The sequence below is a fragment of the Diceros bicornis genome, chromosome 11, assembly GCF_020826845.1.
Source record: "Diceros bicornis minor isolate mBicDic1 chromosome 11, mDicBic1.mat.cur, whole genome shotgun sequence".
Classification (NCBI taxonomy): Eukaryota; Metazoa; Chordata; class Mammalia; order Perissodactyla; family Rhinocerotidae; genus Diceros; species Diceros bicornis.
Window position 1 is genome coordinate 71,454,149 of NC_080750.1, and position 21,250 is coordinate 71,475,398.

Sequence of the window (21,250 nt, forward strand, 5' to 3'; positions counted from 1 at the left end):
TTCTCAAGGGCCATGTCTACAGGATACAACCAGACACTGGCGTCAAGAGAATTTGTTTTATTAACCTCAAGAAGTTGTAAGGAACATGCCACTTGAAAGAATCTCCTATTCTGGGAAGATACAGTAGATCAAAGAGACTTTTTTCCTTCCTTACTAGCATCTATAATTAAGACCTAATCCTTTATTTTAAGCCAAAAAAAAAAAGTCTTGTTTATTGAATTAGTTGTTTTCCTTCCCCTTAAAACCCACAAGGTTAACATGTTTTCAAAGGAATTTTCATACAACTAGCTTGGGTGTCATTTGTAGATTTTGATGCATTTACAAATGTTAGCCAAGCAGCGAGTGAGTGCCCTGTGTCCTTGGACCCGCCACCCTCTCCCGACCGCGTCAACTTCTACATCCTGTCCCTTGGCCATGTGCTCCAGAAGGCGAGCGCAGGCCCAGGTCCACGTACAGCAGGGTGGCAAACAGAAGAACAACCTTCTTGAAGTAGAACTCGTCTTTCACATTGGCAGTTGTGGAAGCGAGGACAAATTTACCAGTTTAGAGTGTGTGGCGGCTAGCAGCAGCTGCCCCGCGGTAGCAGACAGCAAAACCAATGTATGCAGTTTTCTCCAGTGAGAGCCAGTTCAAGCTCTGCGGTGGGGTCCAAGGGCGCTCTCCTGGGCAGCTGCAGCACCCCACAGATGTGGCAGTGGACGCCAATGGAGACATTATCGTGGCAGACTATGGCAACTGTTGGGTCAGCATCTTCTCCCCTGAGGCCACATTCAAGACCAAGACTGGAGCTGGCCGCCTCACGGGCCCCAATGGAGTGACTGTAGATCTGAATGGACTTATCACTGTGGTTGACAGCAAGTTGCTGCATCTTCACCTTCCAGCCCAATGGCAAGCTGGTTGGCCTTTTTTTTTTTTTTCTTTGCTGAGAAAGATTTGCTCTGAGCTAACATCTGTGCCAATCTTCTTCTAATTTTGTATGTGGGTTGCTGCCACAGCATGGCCACCAACGAGTGGTGTAGGTCTGCATCCCCAGGAACCGAACCCAGGCCGCCGAAGCAGAGCGTGCCGAACTTAAAAACACTAGGCCACGGGGCCGGCCCCTTGGTTGGCCTTTTGTGGGCCTTGGGGCCACTGACTGCCACTTTGCACGGCCACAAAATGGGGCCGTGAACAAGAATGGGACTGTAGTGACAGATTTCCATAACCATTCAGTGAAGGTATACAGTGCCAACAGAGTTCCTCTTCAAGTTTGGCTCCCATGGCGAGGGCAGTGGGCAGTTCAATGCCCCCACAGGAGTAGCTGTGGACTCTGATGGGAACATCATTGTTGCTGACTGGGGCAACAGCTGCATCCAGGTATTCGACAGCTCTGGCTCCTTCCTGTCCTATATCAACACATCTGCAGAGCTGCTGTAGTGTCCAAGAGGTCTGGCACTGACCTCAGATGGCCATGTGATGGTAGCCTGTGCTGGTAACCACTGCTTTAAGGCTTATGGTATCTCCAGTAGCTGCAAAGTCTGGCTCACAGACGGACAGACATAGGGGTGATTGGACAAGAGGGTCTGGCTGGGAGGTGGGCCAGACTTGGCAGCACTGCATAGGCTGTGGGCATGGGGGTGCCTGGTGCCCTCTCTATCCCCATCTCCCAACCCCAGGGTTGCACTTTATTTATTCGATTCTTGCTTTGGTGACTGGGTGGGTCTGGACTGTGGTCCCAAGGATGTGTGCAGAGCTCACCCTGCCCTCACGTTACACACCTCCCATGACCCCTCAGTCTGCTCCCGATCCCCAAGCCTGGGGCCAGAACAGCCCCTTACTCCAGGACATAAGTTCCTCCAGTTGTCTCCCTACCACCCCATACACACTGACAGAGACAGCAATACTCCACCTCCTATATTAAATGAATGTGCTCACCAAAAAAAAAAAAAAAAAAAAAAGCCAAACACAGGCCAATATATATTCTAAGAGGGCATTTCACATTTAAAATTACTTTATCAAAAGATTTCTTATCAGGGGTCTCCACTAGGAATTTCATGATGGCTTTGTAACATGTGTCTATTTATAAAAACCTATGTGGATTATTGCCTAAATTTATTCTTATGCAATCTCAATGTTCCAAAGATCTATAAGCAAACCACAGATAGAGAAAAAAAATCCAGGGGCTGGCCCTGTGGCCTAGTGGTTACTTTTGGTGTGCTCTGCTTCAGCAGCCTGGGTTCAGTTCCTGGGCACATACCTACACCACTCCTTGGCAGCCATGCTAATGGTGGCAACCCACATACAAAATAGAGAAAGATTGGCAACAGATGTTAGCTCAGGGCGAAACTTTCTCAGCAAAAAAAGAGAGCATAAACTCCAGAGCCTAGTGGAAGAACTACTTCTTGGCTTACGATTGCAGAATGAGAAGACTTTTCAGGTTATTCCTTAACTATAGTTGATGCGATCATCTCGGAATCCCATCCACCGCCAGGGTCAAAGATTGCTGTTACACAGGAAGGATATACTCTCCCTAACTCGCTCCTTTCATTTAAAATAAACCCTGAATAGACATGTGGCAAGAAGGGGTTATGATATTGGCAAGAGAAATGTTTTTTGGCTGGCAGCTCTAAACATACTTAGCTGAAGGCTGATAAGGACCTATAGATCTTTTCCAACCACCAATTTTCTCTACTTTAAATGGAATATAATTTAGCTTATTCCAGAAGCATGAAAGGGATTCACTTCTGCTGGGATTTGCACCTATCAGTCTTCAAAAGTCTAGGTATTTCATGGGGCTGGCCCGGTGGCGCAAGCAGTTTAGTGTGCGTGCTCTGCTGCAGCAGCCCGGGGTTCGCCGGTTCGGATCCCGGGCGCGCACTGATGCACTGCTTGGCAAACCATGCTGTGGCGGCGTCCCATATAAAGTGGAGGAAGATGGGCCCGAATGTTAGCCCAGGGCCAGTCTTCCTCAGCAAAAAGAGGAGGATTGGCAGATGTTAGCTCAGGGCTGATCTCCTCACACACACACACAAAAGTCTAGGTATTTCACACTAGATCATTAAGACTACAAAAACCTTTAAAATAGATGAGCATTGCTTTCCCACAAATCAAAAAACCATGTCCACATTTGATGTGTTTCTTTTTTGTCCCCAAAGCCACCGTACATAGTTCTAAGTCCTTCTAGTTCTTGTATGTGCGCCACCACAGCATGGCTACTGACAGACGAGTGGTGTCGTTCCGTGCCCAGGAACCAAACCTGGGCCAGTGAAGCGGAGAGTGTCGAACTTTAACCACTCACTAGGCCATCAGGGCTGGCTCGCTGTCTTTATTTCTTGAAATGGATTTTGCTCCAGTCAGATCTCAGCATCACTGAATGGGAAAGAAGAGCATGCAGAAGCAACATGATAGGCGAAGGGCATTCACCTTCCACCAAAAATGTCCTAAATCGCATAGCTGGTTAGAGTATTACAAAGAGATGGCTAATATCGAAGTTTTAATCTTAATGATCTGTTTACTTTGCTTAGCTCTGTTCTATATGGGCCACAATTCAGCTCTCTCAAACTTGTTTCTAAATAGAGGACCAGGTAGCACAGCATAAGCAAAACCAACACCAGAGACAGAAAAGCACAACAGGACCTGCTGCCAGAGGAAAAGGAGCATGTTCACAAACACCGAACTTACAGGCATTTTCATCCGGTCTCTTCATTCATTGTGTGTGGCAGGCACTGAAAGCACAGGAAGAAGCCAGATACAACCTCCACTCAGAAGGAAGTCGATGCATAAGGAACAACAGCAGTTACAACACAAGTCCAGAAAATGAGGTGTGTACAGGGAGGCACCAACCCCAGCCTGGGAAGACTCTCCAGAAGTGGCACAAGCCGAAGGATGGAGTGCAAGTTATTTTGAACAACTTCAGCAGATGGAAGTCCAATATAGTAGCTAGTTAATGCAATTTAAAAGACCAATATGAGCCACTTTATATATTATTCTTGAGTTTTAAAAAATGGGAGGGCTGAGCAATAGGCATTTAGGAGTCTCTAAGGTATATAGTAATAAGATCGCATCAATATTTTTACCTTACTGCTCATTTTTATTGTCAAAGAAAAACAACAGCCTATGACTAAATTGGCATAGGAACAGGTTTATAATTTTAAGTCTCATGACAGGACTTTTCCCCGTAAGACATACAGGAGATGTGGTTTAAATGAACCACAGTACTCTACAAGTTTTAAAGTTAAAGTAAATCGTGGATTTACACAAGGAAAAGCAGCGTGATAGAAAGTTCTTCTTAGGAAACACCACAGCTCTTCTATCATGCAATGTCACAAAGTCACAGGCTCAATAAAGATAAATTAATCATTTTAAAGTGAGCATGTTTTGGTATCTCAGGTTACTTGGAAAATTCCCTTGTCAAAATAAGCTGGACCAGTGAAACACTCAGTCAGTTTGTAAGTCAGCAAGACATCATCGCCACCTTGTGTCTAACAGTCTTCATTATACCCACATTATTGCAAAAGATCACACCTGGGATTCCAGTTACAGAATATAGTTTTATTTATAGAATCTTACAAATAAACATTTACAGTCCACATAAGTTATATTATTTTCTAATTTTTCTCATAACACCTGAGTTATGTAAAAAAATACTGTGATGGAATTGCAGAACTGTAAAAAGAAATATGAACAATAAAAACCTAACTGCTCTCTTGCAAAAATCAGACAACTTTTTCTTTTTTAAGCAGATTTCCAGCATACTATCATCTCTTTGGAAGAAGACTTACTAAAAACAGGTCTTACGATACCCAAATAGAGAAGACTTCTTTTTTAAACCCAGGGTGAAGGACCAATGAGGGAAAGCCCCAAGTTGACACTAGACACAAAAAACCTTTGGGGACAAGGACAGAAGGCAACCTGCATGCCAGGGCAAGGTGAGAAGCAGAAGCCCTGCTCCTGGGTCACTGCTTCTGCATGTGACATATACTTTCCTTGCTAAAGTTAACAGGAGCGGGTCCATTCAGGGAAAAAGAGGTTGAAGATGCTAATGCCAGGGGTGAAAACGTCTTCAGAACTCGCTGCTCCTCAGACTCCTAATATGTACAAATGTTTAAAATGGCAAATTCGACACTTCAAAGTCAAAAAGAAACTGCCACATTTTTAACTCACGAGGCAAATCTGTTGCCAGCGGCAACATCCGATCACTCGCATGATCTGAGCATCTCCACCCCTCCTAAGCTCCAACTAGTTCAGGCCTCTGGACCAATTACAGCTTAGAGAATTTCCCCTTGAGGCAGCTGTCTATGAAAGGAAAGTTCTTAAGTTAACATAGACATGCATGAAAAGGGAAAGCACCCTACTACTTCATATTTTACTTTTTAATTTGTTAAAGATTACATTTTTGAGCTCTTCTCCTAAAACTAGAAACCCATAACTCCAAGTTAGTATTCTACTCCATGAATAATGGTATGTGTAAGGAATGACAGCTCTACAGGGAATGCTAAAATTATAAATGTAATACATCAATGTGAATTAAGGAAAGCAAAATCTTCTAAAGCCTTCAAGTTTGAGTGTTATTTTCTGCTAGCTCCTGAAAGCAATTTGAGAAAAATAAAACAGAAAAGACAAAGAATTGTTTTAAGACAGTAAAAATAATAATGATAATATAAAAGTTAGATTCCAACATTCCATGAATTGGTTCTTTGGTAAAACTGGACCATAATCCTATCAGGAGTCAGTCCTGATATTTAATCTAGAACCTTAAAACTCAAGTTTTCCTTCTTCAGCCCATTCTCAAATGTATCCAAGTCAACAGGGAAGATAAGGAGAAAAATGTATCAAGCATCACCAGCAATTTCCCCACTCATGTTCTTTTTAAGAATATTCTGGTTTGAGAGACATTTTCCAAGAAGAAAAAAACAAAACAGATGCTGCTTTTAATTACTGTAGAGTGGAAAGTTTTCCCATGTAAGAACAGAAAAACTCACAGGTGTTGGCAATGCACCAGCACTTGTCAGTCAGGCACACACATCAGTTTGTGAACATAGCCCCTGGGCCGCAACTGTGGGCACCACTAAGAAAGGCTTCTGGAGAGACTGGCTCCACAAAGTGGCTGAAGAATCTCATATTATCAATATGATAATAATAAATCAATTCACCTAGTGAACCTGGAGATGAGCTCCCCTTGAAGCCCGAGTTCTGAGGAGAGGGCTCCACAGTGCCTGAGGCTGGCCTACAGTCTCACAGACAAGTCTACCAACCCATTTTCTGAAGAGTTAGAGCAATTAATATTTAATTCAATACATGATTCGCCCTTTCTTGTTTAGGGTGAGGGAGGAAGGGGTAACCTAGAGAGTGCTCTTTAAAACCCATACGCAGCATAATCAGTAGGTCCTCTGCTCTGCAAACATCTGTGGTGCCCCGATCAGGTTTTGGACCTTACATCTCAGAGTTCTATTACTTGTACTTTTACTTATGAAATTAATACATCCTACACTTTGCCTGCACTGATTGCATTTCTGATTACCCTTGTCTAAGAAGAGCATAAACTGCATTCCAGTTCTACAAGTCAACTTGCCACTTTGCAGAAGTGTTGACCAGGGGAGGTAAATTTGTGCAGTCTCCCCTCTAATACAAGCATTGTAAATGTGCTCAGAATGTGCTTCTAGGGAGGCAGCTAAAAAGTCTCTCAGAAGATGGGAGTAGGGAAGGGGGGTGGAAATCAGAGCAAAACCAATCGATTTCTCGCAGGTCTTCATTCTCTGCCCTCCACTCTGTCAGTGTTAACCTGGAAGAAGGGGAGGTCCAGGGACCTGATCCTACAAGCCAGCTCACCTGGACGGCCATGAAACACCAGGTACAGCCACAAAATCAACACCCAGCACCCCCGTGGGAACAAGTAACCATCAAGACAGGACACAGACCGTCGGTGTGACTTCCCCCTCACTCAGGATGATCCTGGCCTCCTCTCTTGCCCTATTCGTCTGTTGCAACTTTCAGTTCTCTTTGAGAGAAAAAGCAGCTGAATAGACTTGGAAAAATTAGGAGGGATTCCTGTCTCTCGTACCTTTTCTGTAAAAATAGGTGAATCCATTTAAAAATGGGTCATCTTGAGGTTCAAGATACACATTTAAATTTATGGACCCCAAACTATAGATTCACCTCCTGATATTTCTAACCAAGTTATGACCGCTGGCTATATTTTTGCATTGTAGGGCAAAGGATTCAAAATCTCCCAGAGCTGGTTTGAAGAGGCCAGGGTAACCAGAGAAAAAAGTTAGGCATGTCTTCTAAAGCTACATTCAGGTTCCAGAGTCACTCTGAGAAAGAAGGGAGAGGAAAGGGAGAGAGGCACTACCTAGAGACTGGTTACCAGGCAGCTTATTCCTAGGATAGAGCATTTTACAAACAGCTGACATTTGAATGCAGGAATACAGTCGGTGTCACAGTTTTTAACAGAACTGCCTCTTCCGAGGTGCTTTGCGGATGCCGAGTCCTCGGGCCAGGGATGGGGTAGCCAAGGCCGCTACCCGATCCGGATCTGTCCTGAATACATAGTGAGGAGCAGCATGATGGTGAAACCAGTCAATAGGCCCAGGTTCTGGATCACAAAGGGGAGTAAGGTGCTGCCCTTCCTTTCATCCTCTTGGCAGACTTCATTCATCTCAGGGAACTGAGAAAGAAGAGAAAAACAGGAGAGCTGCAGTTCCTTTCCTAACTTCCTAAGTCCAGGACGACTCAGTGAGAGAGAGATATATCTAATAATTGTCATAATATTTATTATTAATATTTATATCATAATATTAAGATAATTAGTATATAATATATATTATTATAATAGTTAATATTATATGTTAATATATAATAAGTATATACAATATATAATTGGTTTACAAAGAAAATTCACAGCAATAGCCTCTAGAACTTGAATGTGCTAGTCTTTCTCCCAGGTGATTACCACCACTTTATAGCTACTGAGGTAGAACAAATTAGATTACATGTATGAAGCCCTGGATGTGTTCAGATGCTGGCTAAAAATAACTGCTTTGATAAAAATAAACCTTTTACTGTGATCTTTAAAAACACTTGAGAAGATCTTTTTGCTCCCAAAACGTCATCTCTCTGGGAAACTGAGCAGCTGTGTAAGGGGCCAGAGAAAAGAGCTACAACATTGCTATGACCCAAGGCCTCCTCCTGCTGGCCAGTGAGGCAGATGACGATGAGGAGACCTTCTAATTCAAGTAATGCACAAAAATATCCCAGCCGCGGGGAGGGCTCCCCATAGGAGAGCAGAGAGTATAAGATGTTTCCATGGAGGCAGGCTGGATCACGGTGGTCAGTATTTTCATCAAAAAATGGAATACTACTCAGCCATAAGAAATGATGAAATCCAGCCATTTGTGACAACATGGATGGACATTGAGGGTATAATGCAAAGTGAAATAAGTCAGAGGGAGAAGGTCAAATACCGTATGATTTCCTTCATTAAGTAGTAGATAATAACAACAATAAACAAACACATAGGGACAGAGATTGGATTGGTGGTTACCAGAGGGGAAGGGGGGAGGGAGGAGGGTGAAAGGGATAATTCGGTACATGTGTGTGGTGATGGGTTGTAATTAGTATTTTGGTGGTGAACGTGATGTAATCTATGCAGAAATAGAAGTACAATGATGTACACCTGAAATTTTTACAATGTCATAAACCAATGTTACTGCAATAAACAAAAAATTAAAAAAAAAAAGTTAGACTTCTCTGAAAAAAAAAATATATATCTTTTTCAAAGGATATGGAAAATAATTCACGCAGACATGCCAAACACACATCATGCCAACAGACCAGGAAAGAAATCAACCCTCTTAGTTATACAAAAGATGCAACAAATCAGGTATTTCACTAGCAAACTCAAAAATACCTAACTGGTTACACCAGATGTTAGCGGGTCCAGTACAACATATACTCTCAGACACCACTGATAATGTAAGAAGGGTAAGCCCTTCTAGAAAGCAATGTGGCAATACATATTGAAAGCCTCAAATCACGTATCCCTTTTGAGCCAGCAATTTTAGTTTCTGGGTAAGATACATCCTCTCACCAAATAATACCGCCACTCAAAAGGATACTTCTAAAGAGTATGGAACATGAAAAATGTCTATGATATATTAAGTAAAAAAAGAAATCAGGACATAAAATGGTATATTCAATAAGATCATAGTTATTTAAAAACAGACACAATGCACTGAGACAAAAAAGAAACAAACCCAAGTGTTGTTGTTATTGTTCTGGGGGAGAATGATTACGGCTAATTATCTTTCCTTCCTTCCCTCCCTCTCTTCTTCTTTTCATTTATTTATAAACATAGTAAGGACCCTGGAGTTGAGTTTAATTATTTTCTTTAATGACATATGCTCATAGGAACATAAATGTTTCCTTCTTTATAATCTAATGTTTCCTTAAAAAGCACTGAATCGTACACCTTACTTGTGTGTATGTGAATCATTCCTTGATAAAGCTGTTATGAAAAACAAACTAATGACCCCTTAGCTGTCCTCCCATCCAATGAATTTAATAACCCGGTCCAGTTTTGCCTACAAGGCATAAACTATGGAAGACTTACCATATCAGCCAGAGAAATATACAAGAACATTCCTCCAGCAAGTGCAAAGATCCAGTTGGCAGAGAAGTGGCTGCCGGCCAGGATGCCAAAGGCCAGACCCACGTAACAGCAGCAGGCAGAAAGGAAGTTGAAGAAGAGAGCCTGCTGGATGCTCATCCCAGCATTGAGCAGGATGACAAAGTCTCCTATGGGGAAACAAGAGGGGAGGGTGTGGACAAGAGTCACACTAGGTCGTGGGCAGAGAACACGATGTGGACAGACTGCTTAAACTACGGATAAAGTCTGGGGAAAATCAAGACAGCCCCAGATGTGCGATGGCAGTGACAAAACTAAGGCACCCTTCACCTTTGTGTCTAGGAGTTGTCTCCGTCTGCAAGACTGCCCATGTACTTCCAGCCCAGAGGCTGAAAATAGTGCATAGGATTTTCAAAATAGATAACCAACTAGCAATGGCCTCATTTCTCTTTTGATTGATGGCGAAATAGAAGGAGCTTCCTTCCTCACAACTACAATGAATAGTATTTTTAGGAAACAAAATTGAGACTGAGAGAAGTTAAGTAATTTGCCCAAAGTCACAAGCCAATAAATGGCAAAGCCAGGTCTTGACCTCGAGTCTCTGAGCTCCAAAGTCCAGGCTTTTCACAATCTCCCTCTGATAAAACTCAACCTCCGGCTCATCTACTCCCTCCACCACCAGACTTCTAACATACACCTCAACCTTTGGAAGATCAACAGGCTGTAAGAAATCATCTATATTGAGCACTTAGAAGACTGTACGGCACATTGTAGGTCCCTTCCACTATTTTTTCCCCTTTAATCCTCAAGATAAATCTCTGATGCAGGTACTATTATTACCCCCATTGTACAGGTGAGGAGACTGAGCCAGAGGATACGGGGCTAAATGGAAACAAACATTCCTGTAAAAAAACTCTCGGGCCGGCTCCGTGGCTTAGCGGTTAAGTGCACGCGCTCCACTGCTGGCGGCCTGGGTTCAGATCCCGGGCACACACCAACGCACCGCTTCTCCGGCCATGCTGAGGCCGCGTCCCACATACAGCAACTAGAAGGATGTGCAACTATGACATACAACTATCTGCTGGGGCTTTGGGGGTAAAAAAGGAGGAGGATTGGCAATAGATGTTAGCTCAGAGCCGGTCTTCCTCAGCAAAATGAGGAGGATTAGCATGGATGTTAGCTCAGGGCTGATCTTCCTCACAAAAAAAAAAAAAAACAACTCTCATCATTTTCAAAGATCAATTTTCAATTATTAATTCAACTGTTAAAAATTAGTGGTTAGATTTCAAGTAGCACAGAGACTGTGTTCATGAACTACAATCAGTGTTCTGAAGTGGTGGGAGGAGTCAACCGCAGGGAAGAGTGCCTGTGCCAGTAACTGAGGCAGCACAAGTGCAGGGGCAGGGGCATGTACACTGACCTAGCTCATGTGGGAACTCCTCACAGAGGATGGCCACCGAGGTGCTGATGCCTTGGAAAACAGACACAGTGAAGGAGGCACCGATAGCCAGGCCGTCGATGAAATTGTGGAGGCCATCGCTCAGGGTGATCATCCAGGCCAGAGTGCCAATATCCGAGTAGCGGACACCTTTCAGCCAGTAACAGGCGCTTTGGGAAGCCTGCAGGTCCTATAAGAAAGCCCAGCCCCACAGCCCTCAGATCAAAGGGTGGACAATGGACCTTCAAGGTAGGCCTAAGTGATCAAGGCCATTACTGCTTAAAGGCCCCTACCAAGCGTTGGATGGCCCACCCACCTGGACAGAGAGCGAGCCCATGATGACCTTCTCGTCCATCATGGGGGCCTTCCCATCCAGCTCGCTGCTGCAGTGTTGAGGAATCATGTGGTCCAAATCCCCATTCTGTAGCTTCTCTGTCACCCCCTCCTCCTGGTCCTTCTTGGAAGGCAGCGTCTCAGAGGCATAATGGCTATGTCCGTGATGATGCTGGAGGGACTAGACAGGGGTCAGCATGACACTCACCAAAACCACCCACTGAGCACCCACTCTGAGCAGGTGCTCCGAGCATCGGGAAGACCTCATTCCCATCACTAGAAAACACAAGCAGGCGATACGCACAGAAGCCTAGGGAAAGTTGTCACAGAATGCTGGCCAGGGGGAGTGTGAGAGTGTGGCTCGCGTCAAAGCAGTGGCTGCAGGCCAACACTCCTCCCCGCCAGACAGCACTGCTCAAAATGTTCAGAGCTCCTCCTTTGTGAGGGCTACTTTTATTCAATTCAGCAACCATTTAGGGGATAACACATCCCAGGCACCAAAGATATCTTTTTGGAACTACACTGCAATAATCGGTCCCATTTCTTTGCAGTCATATTTCATACACAATGAATGTATGTATCAAGCCCCTCCCTCATCTCCTAAGGTATAAAAGGTATATTAAAGAAATAATCCAGAATAAAACAAAGGGGATAAAATACCGCCTAGCAAAAGGCACATAGGCCAGATCTGGTTTCTGGTCTGCCCTTGCCCTCTGCTAACATCCTCCATAAGTGCAATGGGATGTCTACTCATGAAACCTGTGGGGTTTACTCCATGGCAGGAGGACACCAGGTAAGCTCACTGTACTGGTGGTGAGGTAATGACACAGAAGCATTTCTGAGACAGATGCTTTCCCTAGAAGCACTTCCTTTACCAACAATTAGGCCTCACCTCATTTTTCTGCTTAAGAAGCATCTTTAAGATCTTCTCTGTGAAAAAGAAAAGATAAAAGCCCCCAAACACCACTGCAGACTTGGAGACATAATAATCTTCCAGAGGGTTGAAACCAAAAGCCTGTGGACCCAGGAAAACAAAATGAGTTTAAGAAAATAAAAAATCTTCACTGTCCTCTCTCCTCTCTTAACCACTTCCTTGATTCTGGGAAAGAGATGCACTGAGATAACTGTGCCATCTACCCATTCCCTTTCCAGTAAAATCTAACCCTTGATGTTTCCATAATGTCTCATCACCAGACCTGGTAGGTTCTCTCTAGCTTATTTTCTGATGCAAAAGACGGATCACCCTCACAATGTTACTCTAGGGAGAATAGCCTTGGGTATAGTTTTCTACTTTTAACGAGGACTCTGTCTCCATTTCTCCTGGTGCTCTGCTACAAGGGCAGCCCCTGCCGGCAAATCCCGTATCTAAGGGGAAGACACTTGTGTTTATTTTCATCGTTATCTAGTGTCCCTAGCTGATTTGCCTATAAACACAAAGGGAGATGGTGTAATTACAGTTTCTAAAATGGGAAATCCATTTCCCACTTAAGTACTAAGAATTGCGGCATCTTCCTGACCGCAGACCTCCCGGTGACCACAAAGCCAAGAAAGCAGTCTGTGTTCCTGCACATGTCAATTTCTGGGGTTCTGAGTTCTTTCTGGAAACTTCACCTATTATGGAGGAAAAAAAATAAAATCCATTGGGAAGTAGACAGGAGTAGAAATCAGGAGAATTCCATTCTGAGAATTCCATTCTGACGCTCCTGACTGTGATGGGGCCTTGGGAAAGTGTCCGGGGACCTGATCCTCAGTTTTCTGACAGGAAACAGGCCTCTCAAATAAACTTCTGCCTTCTCGTGCACAGCTCACAGATAAAAGTGATCACAAGTACCACAACTCTGGGCTGCTTAAAAGGTAAGTTTTTCTTTCTGTTTTAAAGGGACAAAATGCAATCTCTACCCCCCAGTATAGTTTGCTAAGAGACACAAAGGTCAAGTTCAGGGGTAGAAATGACACATTCAGGTCAACTTTCCAGGAGAGTCAAATCATTTGTGGGAAGAGTAGAGTGAAAATAGGCAACTAACAGTTCTCCACGAAGGGTGGCAGAACACAAAAGCATGGCTTTAGGGATTATAAAGCCTGGCCTCCAGGATGCGTGCTCTTGAGCAGGTCAGATTCCGTATCCGTTAAATGGGTAAAACATCACTTCCTCTCTCGATGTCACAGAGTTGATCTAAGGATCAACTAAGAAAACACAAAACCACGTCTTGGAAATCATAAAGTGCTAGAAGCAGCATGTCTTTCTGCTTCCACTCTGGCTCTGTCCAGGCCTGTCAGACCACCTACGACGAAACGCCCCGTGCTTAGTCACGAGCGGGTCTACAGCAGGGAATACACCAAATCAGGTGAGCCGCCTCCAAGGCCGCCTGCGGACCTTTACCAAGACTATGCTCCCTCCTCTTAGGTGGGGGACTTTCTCATTCACTTACGCGAAGGGGCAAAGGTGCCATCAACCTGTGTGGAACCAGAGGTTTCATTCAGTCACACCTCTGCCCCAAATGCCCTGCTGAGGAGAACTGATCTTTTTATCTAGACCTATGGATTGTTGATGTGGGGTTTTTTGTGCCAAAAGCCCCAAATTGACAGCCATAAAGTGATCTAACTACGCTAGATCTTTTCACACAGCAGAGAGCATTTCCTAGGCACCAGACATTTCACAAATATGAACTCATATAACCCTCACAACATCATCATGAGGTAGGTCCTATTATTTTCCCCATTTTACAGATGAGGAAACAGAAGCACAGAGAGGTTAAGTGACTCGCCCCAGGTCACAGAACTTGTTGATGGTAGAGCTGGGATTTGAACCCAGCTCTCAAATCTATGCTATGTTACCTCTCCTAGCTCATGCCTAAATCTTAGCTTCCCTTTCCAAAGAAAAGGACCTCCTTTCCATGCATTCCATCGAAATGGAGGGTCCTCCCACTATGCCCTGTGGCCCCAGGAGAGTGGTGTGCTCCTGTGTGTGAGAGCCCTGGCTTGCCATACCTCGGGGATGAGCTGGAAGAGGGCGTTGGAGTAGAGGGTTCCAATCGCCAGAGCTATGAAGTAGAGCAGCAGCCTCTTGTAAAAAGTCTTCTTCATGAAGGGCACCACGCTGGCCCCCATGAGGGAGCAGAGGGAGATGACGGTCACACAGAGGAGACCGTATCCCCACACTGCCGTTGCAGCAAGAGCCAGCCCCACCCAGGACAGGGACAAGGGCAAGCGCCCCATCGCAGCAACCACCATTTAGGGGAAAGAAGATGGAGAGGGTGGGCAGGTAACAAGGAAGGTTTTGGTGGATATTAACAAGGGAAACAAAAGAAAAATCAGAGAGACAAGTAGGGAGGGAGAGAGAAATAGAAAATTTGTTAGTGATTCAAGTCTGATGAAATTTCCTTCAATCAGTTCAGAGGAAATGAGGAGGAATTCAAAGTGGCCTTGGAACCCTGTGGCTCCCGCCCCTGCTGTCTTTGGTGGCCTAAGTTATACCTGCCAGCTGGTGTGACTAGCAGGGCGGGGTGCCACCTCGTCACACAGCTGAGGTGTACTCAGGCCCATCCAGAGGCTACCCGTGGCAGACTTTGGACTCAAGGGCTCTCTCTAACAGGAAACAAGAGCAAAGGAAAGACACTGATCATTGTGCTGCCTGTCTGCTTTGTACATCTGACCCGAACTGTGGAGGCACGTGCAAGACCACCTGGACTTGGTCTGGCTTATGCAAGATACAACTAGTCAGATGTGCAGGGCAGAGGGATGGAGAACAGGTCAGGCCCAATGCCCATAAACTCAGTTTCTTAACTTCTCAGGTTTTTTTGTTGTTGTTGGTTCACTGGTTTCCTTTTGCTTTGAGAGGGCTCTGGCACAGAGAACAGAGTTCCAAGACCACCCCGTCACAAAAAATGTTTCCTCCACTATTTCCCAGTCCCACACTCCAGGCAGGAAGAAACCAAGCCAGGGTGAGGCACTCCCTGTGAGCCACAGGGCAGTGTGTACAATTATCGCATTTTCATTCAACAGACAACAAAGCATTTCACTTCAAATCTTTAAAAAATTAATAAATTCAATTTCTGGAGCTGAAAAAAATAGCCCAACATGAGGCCTCCCTTGAGAAGTGCTTGCTGATTCACATGGAATTCTGAGACAGTATCAGGACAGTTCACCTTAAACCAGATTTCTTCTCTCATTATGAAGAAGGACCAGGCAAGGCCAGGCCTGGGCATCCTGCCTGCTATCTCTTCTGGGTGAGTCTCTTGACTGGGAAAGGCTGGGCAGCCCTGACACAGGCTCTTTATGAAAGGCGGCTGCCACCATACCCAAAGGAGGTCCACCCGTCATTGCCATACCGCATGTCCCCGCTGAGCTGACGAGGTGGGCAGAGTGTCAACTTGGGTCTTATTTTTTTTAGCTCCTTAGTGGTCATGATTAAAAAACAAAATTAACAAACATTTCAAAACAGTTAAGTAAAGGCACCAGGAAGTCAGTCCTATCAGGAAAATGTCAAGATGCAAGGTATGAAGGATTCAGTGCCCCTTCCCTTTACTTTGTGATTTTAATGTCATTTGTTTTTATTAGAGAGTCTTCATTCTATGTTTGGCTCTCTATACTACGTCTTATGGCCTGCTTTTAAAAAAGGATCATTCGCTTTTTAGGCCAATTTTACTTTTCACTTGGTAACCTCTTTTCCTTCCACCTCATTCCATAAGGACCATCTTCTGGCGGCCACAGCGAGTACTGCCAGGGCCTCTACTTAGAACAGAGGCGTACGGGGTGCCAAGGATGTGGACAGCAACCACCAGCTGCAGCCTTCCTCCTGAGCCCTCCAAATGGAGCTCAGGAAAGACACTGACTGGGGAAGGGAGGCTGTGAGATCCCCAGCAGGGAGGGCAAATGCCAGGAGCCTTGCATCTGACATCCCCTGAAGAGGCCAGAGACACACGTGGGTGCCCCAGGAATGAGCGAAGGCCCTCGAGATCCAGAGTCAGAAGTCACTTCCGTGATATGAGGGAGAAGTTAATTTTTCAGGTGGCAGCTGTCGGGTGCCTTAGAGCACAGGGTGGGGGGGGACGCCCCAGGGAGAGGACGTGCCCATTTCTGTTCTACTGCACCTCTGGGATGAGCTGGAAGAGCGCGTTAGAGAGCAGCGTTCCAATGGACAGGGCGATGAAGTAAGTGAGCACACGACTGAAAAACGCTTTCTCCGTGCATGGCAGGACGAGGACTCCCAGAAGAGAGGCCAGGTTAATCAGTGAAACACTGAGGAAACCGAAGCCCCACACTGCGGAGGAACGAGAACAGACGAGGGCCCCATTACTGAGGGTGGGGTGCTCTTGCTGCCTGGGACAGCCCATTCTGAGTTCAGCTGTGATCAGAGCAGACAGAGATCCACCAACCCATCAGTAAATGTGTTGAGTCCATCTCTTGCCAGGTGCTGTGGAGAAGCCTAGAAAAATACAGCAAAGTTGCTATCCAAAAGAAGCTGACCTTTTAGATAGAGAGGCAGGTGAAAACAACATGAAAGGTTAAATACCACGAGTTAAATACTGATAGCTGGAAACGACATGAGGCACGACACAGCAACATATGCCAGGTACCGAGTGTCGGGCACCACACGCCAGCGCGACAGGATGTCAGAAGGGCAAGCCAGGCCTGAGAGAGCTGTGTACACTCACAGACCACGGTGAGCCCACTGTGGCTGGAGCAGAGGTACCAGGCAGGGGAGGTGGAAAAGGATGAACTGGGCGGAGGACAGACTCTGTAAGGTCTTAAATGTTAAACTGTAAAACCAAGGCATTGGCCCCCATGTAGTTTAATGAAAACCAAAATGGAAAAGTGGCCAAAAAAAGCATCTACAGACTGGTCCAAAAGCCCAACACTGAACATTCACCAGCCATGCCGTCCAGTCTGACAATGTGCTGGACCAGTCTTTTGAGTGCAAAAGATACCGGTACAATCATCCCTCTAATTTGCCCCTTCCGATGTTGATAACTCGTCACTGGTTAAATATTCAGTGAGCAGCACCATCCGATCAGTCAGCGGTCCAGGTGAAGACAGCACGGGGACCAGGCCCCTGCCTTCCCACCCAGCTCACCTTCAATCATGCTTGGCCGTCCCTCCTCTGTCTGCTCGTTCTCTTCGTTCTCTTGGTTCTCGGAGGAGCAGGCCCGGGAATCTAGCTGCTGGAGGACCGTGGGGCAGAACTCCCGGAATTCTCTCGTCCCAATCCGGGACTGCTCGCTGAAGTTGTGGGCAGCAAAGAGGTCCCTGGAACTAAAGCACTGAGACGAAGGGAAGGGGCAGAAAGCCTCTTAGAGCCAAAGTCACACCTTGCCCCTAAGCAACAACCGACTTGGCCTTCCAAGAGGGAAAGAAAGAAGACAGAACTGTCCAAATTTCTGGGAATCTATAGACTAATCTCCAGGGATGAGACCAAGGTAGTCCCTAGACTTGAAAAACTAATAAGTAATCTTAGAAATCAGCCACCCAGTGAACACACCTTATGCATACCCATCTGTAAATGGCTGCCCCAAAATTCTAGGAACAACTGAATTCCAATCATTGTGAACAGGGTGTAGTTTCTGGAAAACACGATTCTGTATCTTAAGATACAGCTGCATCCAGATACCAAATACACAATAGCCCAGGGAGCTCTTATATTAAAATGCAGATTCTGGATACTTCTCCAGAGCTACTGAGCACTGGCATCTATAGGGAAACATTAGTCTCCTTGACCTACAGTATTGTCCCCAGCCTGGAGAACGTGATGGCAGAGATTAGGGAAGGAAGGAAGGAAAATCTGAAGATTCAAAGTCTACCATGCAGCAAGTGTGGCCTGGCCAGTGGACGTGAGCTCTCAGTACCCTTAGGAGGCATCAGGGAAGTGGTTCTCACATACCATTCCTGTGAAACACTGCAGCTTTACTTCTAATTATACTCTATACACTCACAAGTCACAGTCTTTATCTGAGTTTGGTTTTACATGGATCTATCTGTAAGAGAGTCAGCCTCTGGGTGTGCTGACATGTCAGAGATTCTGGGCCTACAAAGCTGAGGGCTGGGCTCCGGTGACCCCAAGGTGCTGCTGCTGGCCAGGAGGCCCTCTGGGGCCAGGCTGCACCAGCCTCCCCGGGCAGCCTCCTCCCTGACTCAGATATTCACTGCGCTCCTGCAGTTCTGTGTCCATGCCACGTGGCCCCCTTGGCCACTAGATTTCTCCGAACTCTATTCTCCTTCAAGGTGAAGCTCCAGGACACCATGCCCACAAACCTTCCTTGATTATTCTAGTGCACACTTATCCCCCTCTCTCATTTCTGAATCCTACAATGACTGTTCAACCCACAGTATTTAACGCTTCATCTTAATATCAGCTTACTTTGTTCTCTGTTGGTTGAGTTCCCCATCTTGAGGGTAAACTCCCTGAACATGATTCATTTTTCTCTATTGCTCACAACACTTAGCCCAGGGGACAAAGTAGATATTGAAAGACATTACTGGCTGACATATTTGGCTGCCACAAATAGTCTCAGACTCTGATTAGCAAAGATGATATGGAAGAAAGAACAGAGAACCAGGAGCCACGAGACCTGGGCTTCCCTCCCGGTCCCTCCAGGAGCTCACTGCAGGACCTCAGTATCCTCCCCATAAAATGAAGATTGTCCACCTACACCTAGAGGTGCCGCGAGGCTCACCGGGAAAAGTGGGCAAACGGCTTTGTAAACTCTACCCTCTGTTAGAAATGCTCGCTGTCCCGGAAATTCTACCCTCTGTTAGCAACGCTCGCTGTCCCGGAGCTCCACCTGACCGGCAGTTCCAGGTAATCCCAGTGCAGCTCTGAGAAAGAGTCTGGAGGGCTGAGAGCTCCCACTTCACAGCTGCCCATTGACAAGGGCTTCAAAACACCCATGCAGGTCAGCAGGTGCTGCTGGAGGCTCAGCCTTGCTGACTCAGACAATGGGGGAAGAACTGCCTCTGCGCTGTCATCAAGGCTTGCCTGCCTCAATCTTACCTACCAAGAGCAGCTGAGCTCCCTGTGCCCAGCTGGACTGTGAACCCCGAGAGGGCGGAGACAGTGCTGAGCAGAGCTGAGCCTTACCGTCGAGAGGTTCCTCTGTCCCTGCATGGGCTCCGTGACATTGTCCCGGCCCACTCCCACATCCAGGTGGTTGAGCAGGGCCTTCAGCTGCTGCAAGGTGAGGCTGTCACCCTCACCGTAGCGATGCATGAGGTCCTGCAGGAAAGAGGCCGCACTGATGGCTGGCGCCCCCCCGGACACAGCGTGAGCCTCAGGAGCAGCTTTCCACAAGCTGAGCAGGGTCAGCAGGAAGCAGCTAGGGAAGGCTGGGTGCAGCAGCTTCATGGTGACAAACAAGTCTGGAAGAGCAAAGAGCCAGAGGTGAGGGCAAGACTTAAGACACTCCCCTCTCTTCTGCTCTCCTGTCAGCCACACTCCAGACAGGAATATCTCTACTCAGACTCCAAATCCAGTCAGTATCTAAGCTGACTCTTCACTCCTTCTCTAATGCCTCTGCCTAGCTTTCGAGAAAAATCCTTCTGAAAGCAGAGAATAAAAAAAATAAAAGGAGACACATTCAACAGGTTTGACTAAATTTAAAAAGTAAAAAACTATGTGGTTATGTTAAAAAAGAAAGTCCTTATCTTTTAGAGATACTGATTATCTCTTTATTAAATGATATCTCTTTATTAAATGATATCTGGGATTTGCTTCAAAATAACAAAGGAAGGGGTATTTGCATGAAAGTGCAGATGAGACAAGATTGGGCATGAGTTGATAATTGTTGAAACTAAGTAATGGATAGATGGGAATTCATTATAGTATTGTGTCTACTTTTGTATATGTTTGAAATTCTCAAAAATAAAAATCTAAAAAAATTAATACAACTAAAAGAGGGAAAAAAACAGACTAGGAAAAATTATACACCATTAAACATGACAAAGGTTTATTTCTATACTGCGTAAAATAGGGAACAAACATGAAAAATACTCAGTCTCTCCAGTTTGTCAAGAATACAAATTTAAAAGATGGATGGTGCCATTGCTACTTATTAAAATAGCAAAACAGACTTTGTGTGTGTGTGAGGAAGATCAGCCCTGAGCTAACATCCAAGCCAATCCTCTTCTTTTTGCTGAGGAAGACCAGCCCTGAGCCAATATCTATTGCAAATCTTCCTCCTTTTTTTTTTTTTCTCTTTTTCTCCCCAAAGCCCCAGTAGATAGTCATATGTCATAGTTGCACATCCTTCTAGTTGCTGTATGTGGGACGCCGCCTCAACATGGCTGGATAAGCAATGTGCCAGTGCGCGCCCGGGATCCAAACCCAGGCCACCAGTAGCGGAGTGCGCGCACTCAACTGCTAATCCAGGGGGCTGGCCCCAAAACAGATTTTTTAAAACAAGATATAAAACCGAATGTTAGTGAAGTTAATCAAGAGAATACTGCTGGAGTTATATAAATAATATGACTCTTGAAAAGTTATATGATGATAAAAGTATTCAAATCCTTTGAATTAGTAATTCTACTTCTAGAATCTACACTATAGAAGCAATCCAAAAATAAAAAGGCTATAGGCAGAAAGATATGTTATGGTCAAGTGAATTATTATATACCAATTTCATGGAATAGCATGCAACTAATAAAATGAGAATCATGAGTTTAATGCTAAGTAAAGAAGCAGAGCAATTATGTAAGAGTTAAGAACTGAGAAGCGGGGGCCCGGTGGCGCAAGCGGTTAAGTGCGCATGCTCCGCTGCGGCGGCCCAGGGTTCGCCGATTTGGATCCTGGGCGCGCACCAACACACTGCTTGGCAAGCCATGCTGTGGTGGCGTCCCATATAAAGTGGAGGAAGATGGGCGTGGATGTTAGCCCAGGGCCAGTC

The 21,250-nt window shown here is 45.5% G+C and overlaps 1 protein-coding gene across 11 annotated transcripts in view; it reads right to left on the minus strand.

Moving 5' to 3' along the window:
- Positions 1-3,944: 3,944 nt before the first annotated feature.
- The window catches only part of SLC39A14 (solute carrier family 39 member 14), a 42,962-nt gene continuing 25,656 nt past the window's right edge, over positions 3,945-21,250 (minus strand). For 4 of the 11 annotated variants that reach the window (XM_058550555.1, XM_058550557.1, XM_058550558.1 and 1 more), the window contains 8 exons: positions 19,450-19,727; positions 17,449-17,635; positions 14,364-14,533; positions 12,268-12,390; positions 11,359-11,556; positions 11,025-11,232; positions 9,590-9,774; positions 3,961-7,645 (listed from right to left, as the gene is read on the minus strand). In XM_058550555.1, the coding sequence (XP_058406538.1) occupies positions 7,499-7,645; positions 9,590-9,774; positions 11,025-11,232; positions 11,359-11,556; positions 12,268-12,390; positions 14,364-14,533; positions 17,449-17,635; positions 19,450-19,713 (1,482 nt within the window). In that variant the 5' untranslated portion in view covers positions 19,714-19,727 and the 3' untranslated portion in view covers positions 3,961-7,498. Of the gene's footprint in view, positions 7,646-9,589; positions 9,775-11,024; positions 11,233-11,358; positions 11,557-12,267; positions 12,391-14,363; positions 14,534-16,465; positions 16,636-17,448; positions 17,636-19,449; positions 19,728-21,250 lie in introns of all 11 variants that reach the window. The other 7 variants (XM_058550548.1, XM_058550547.1, XM_058550550.1 and 4 more) reach the window with 6 other exon arrangements.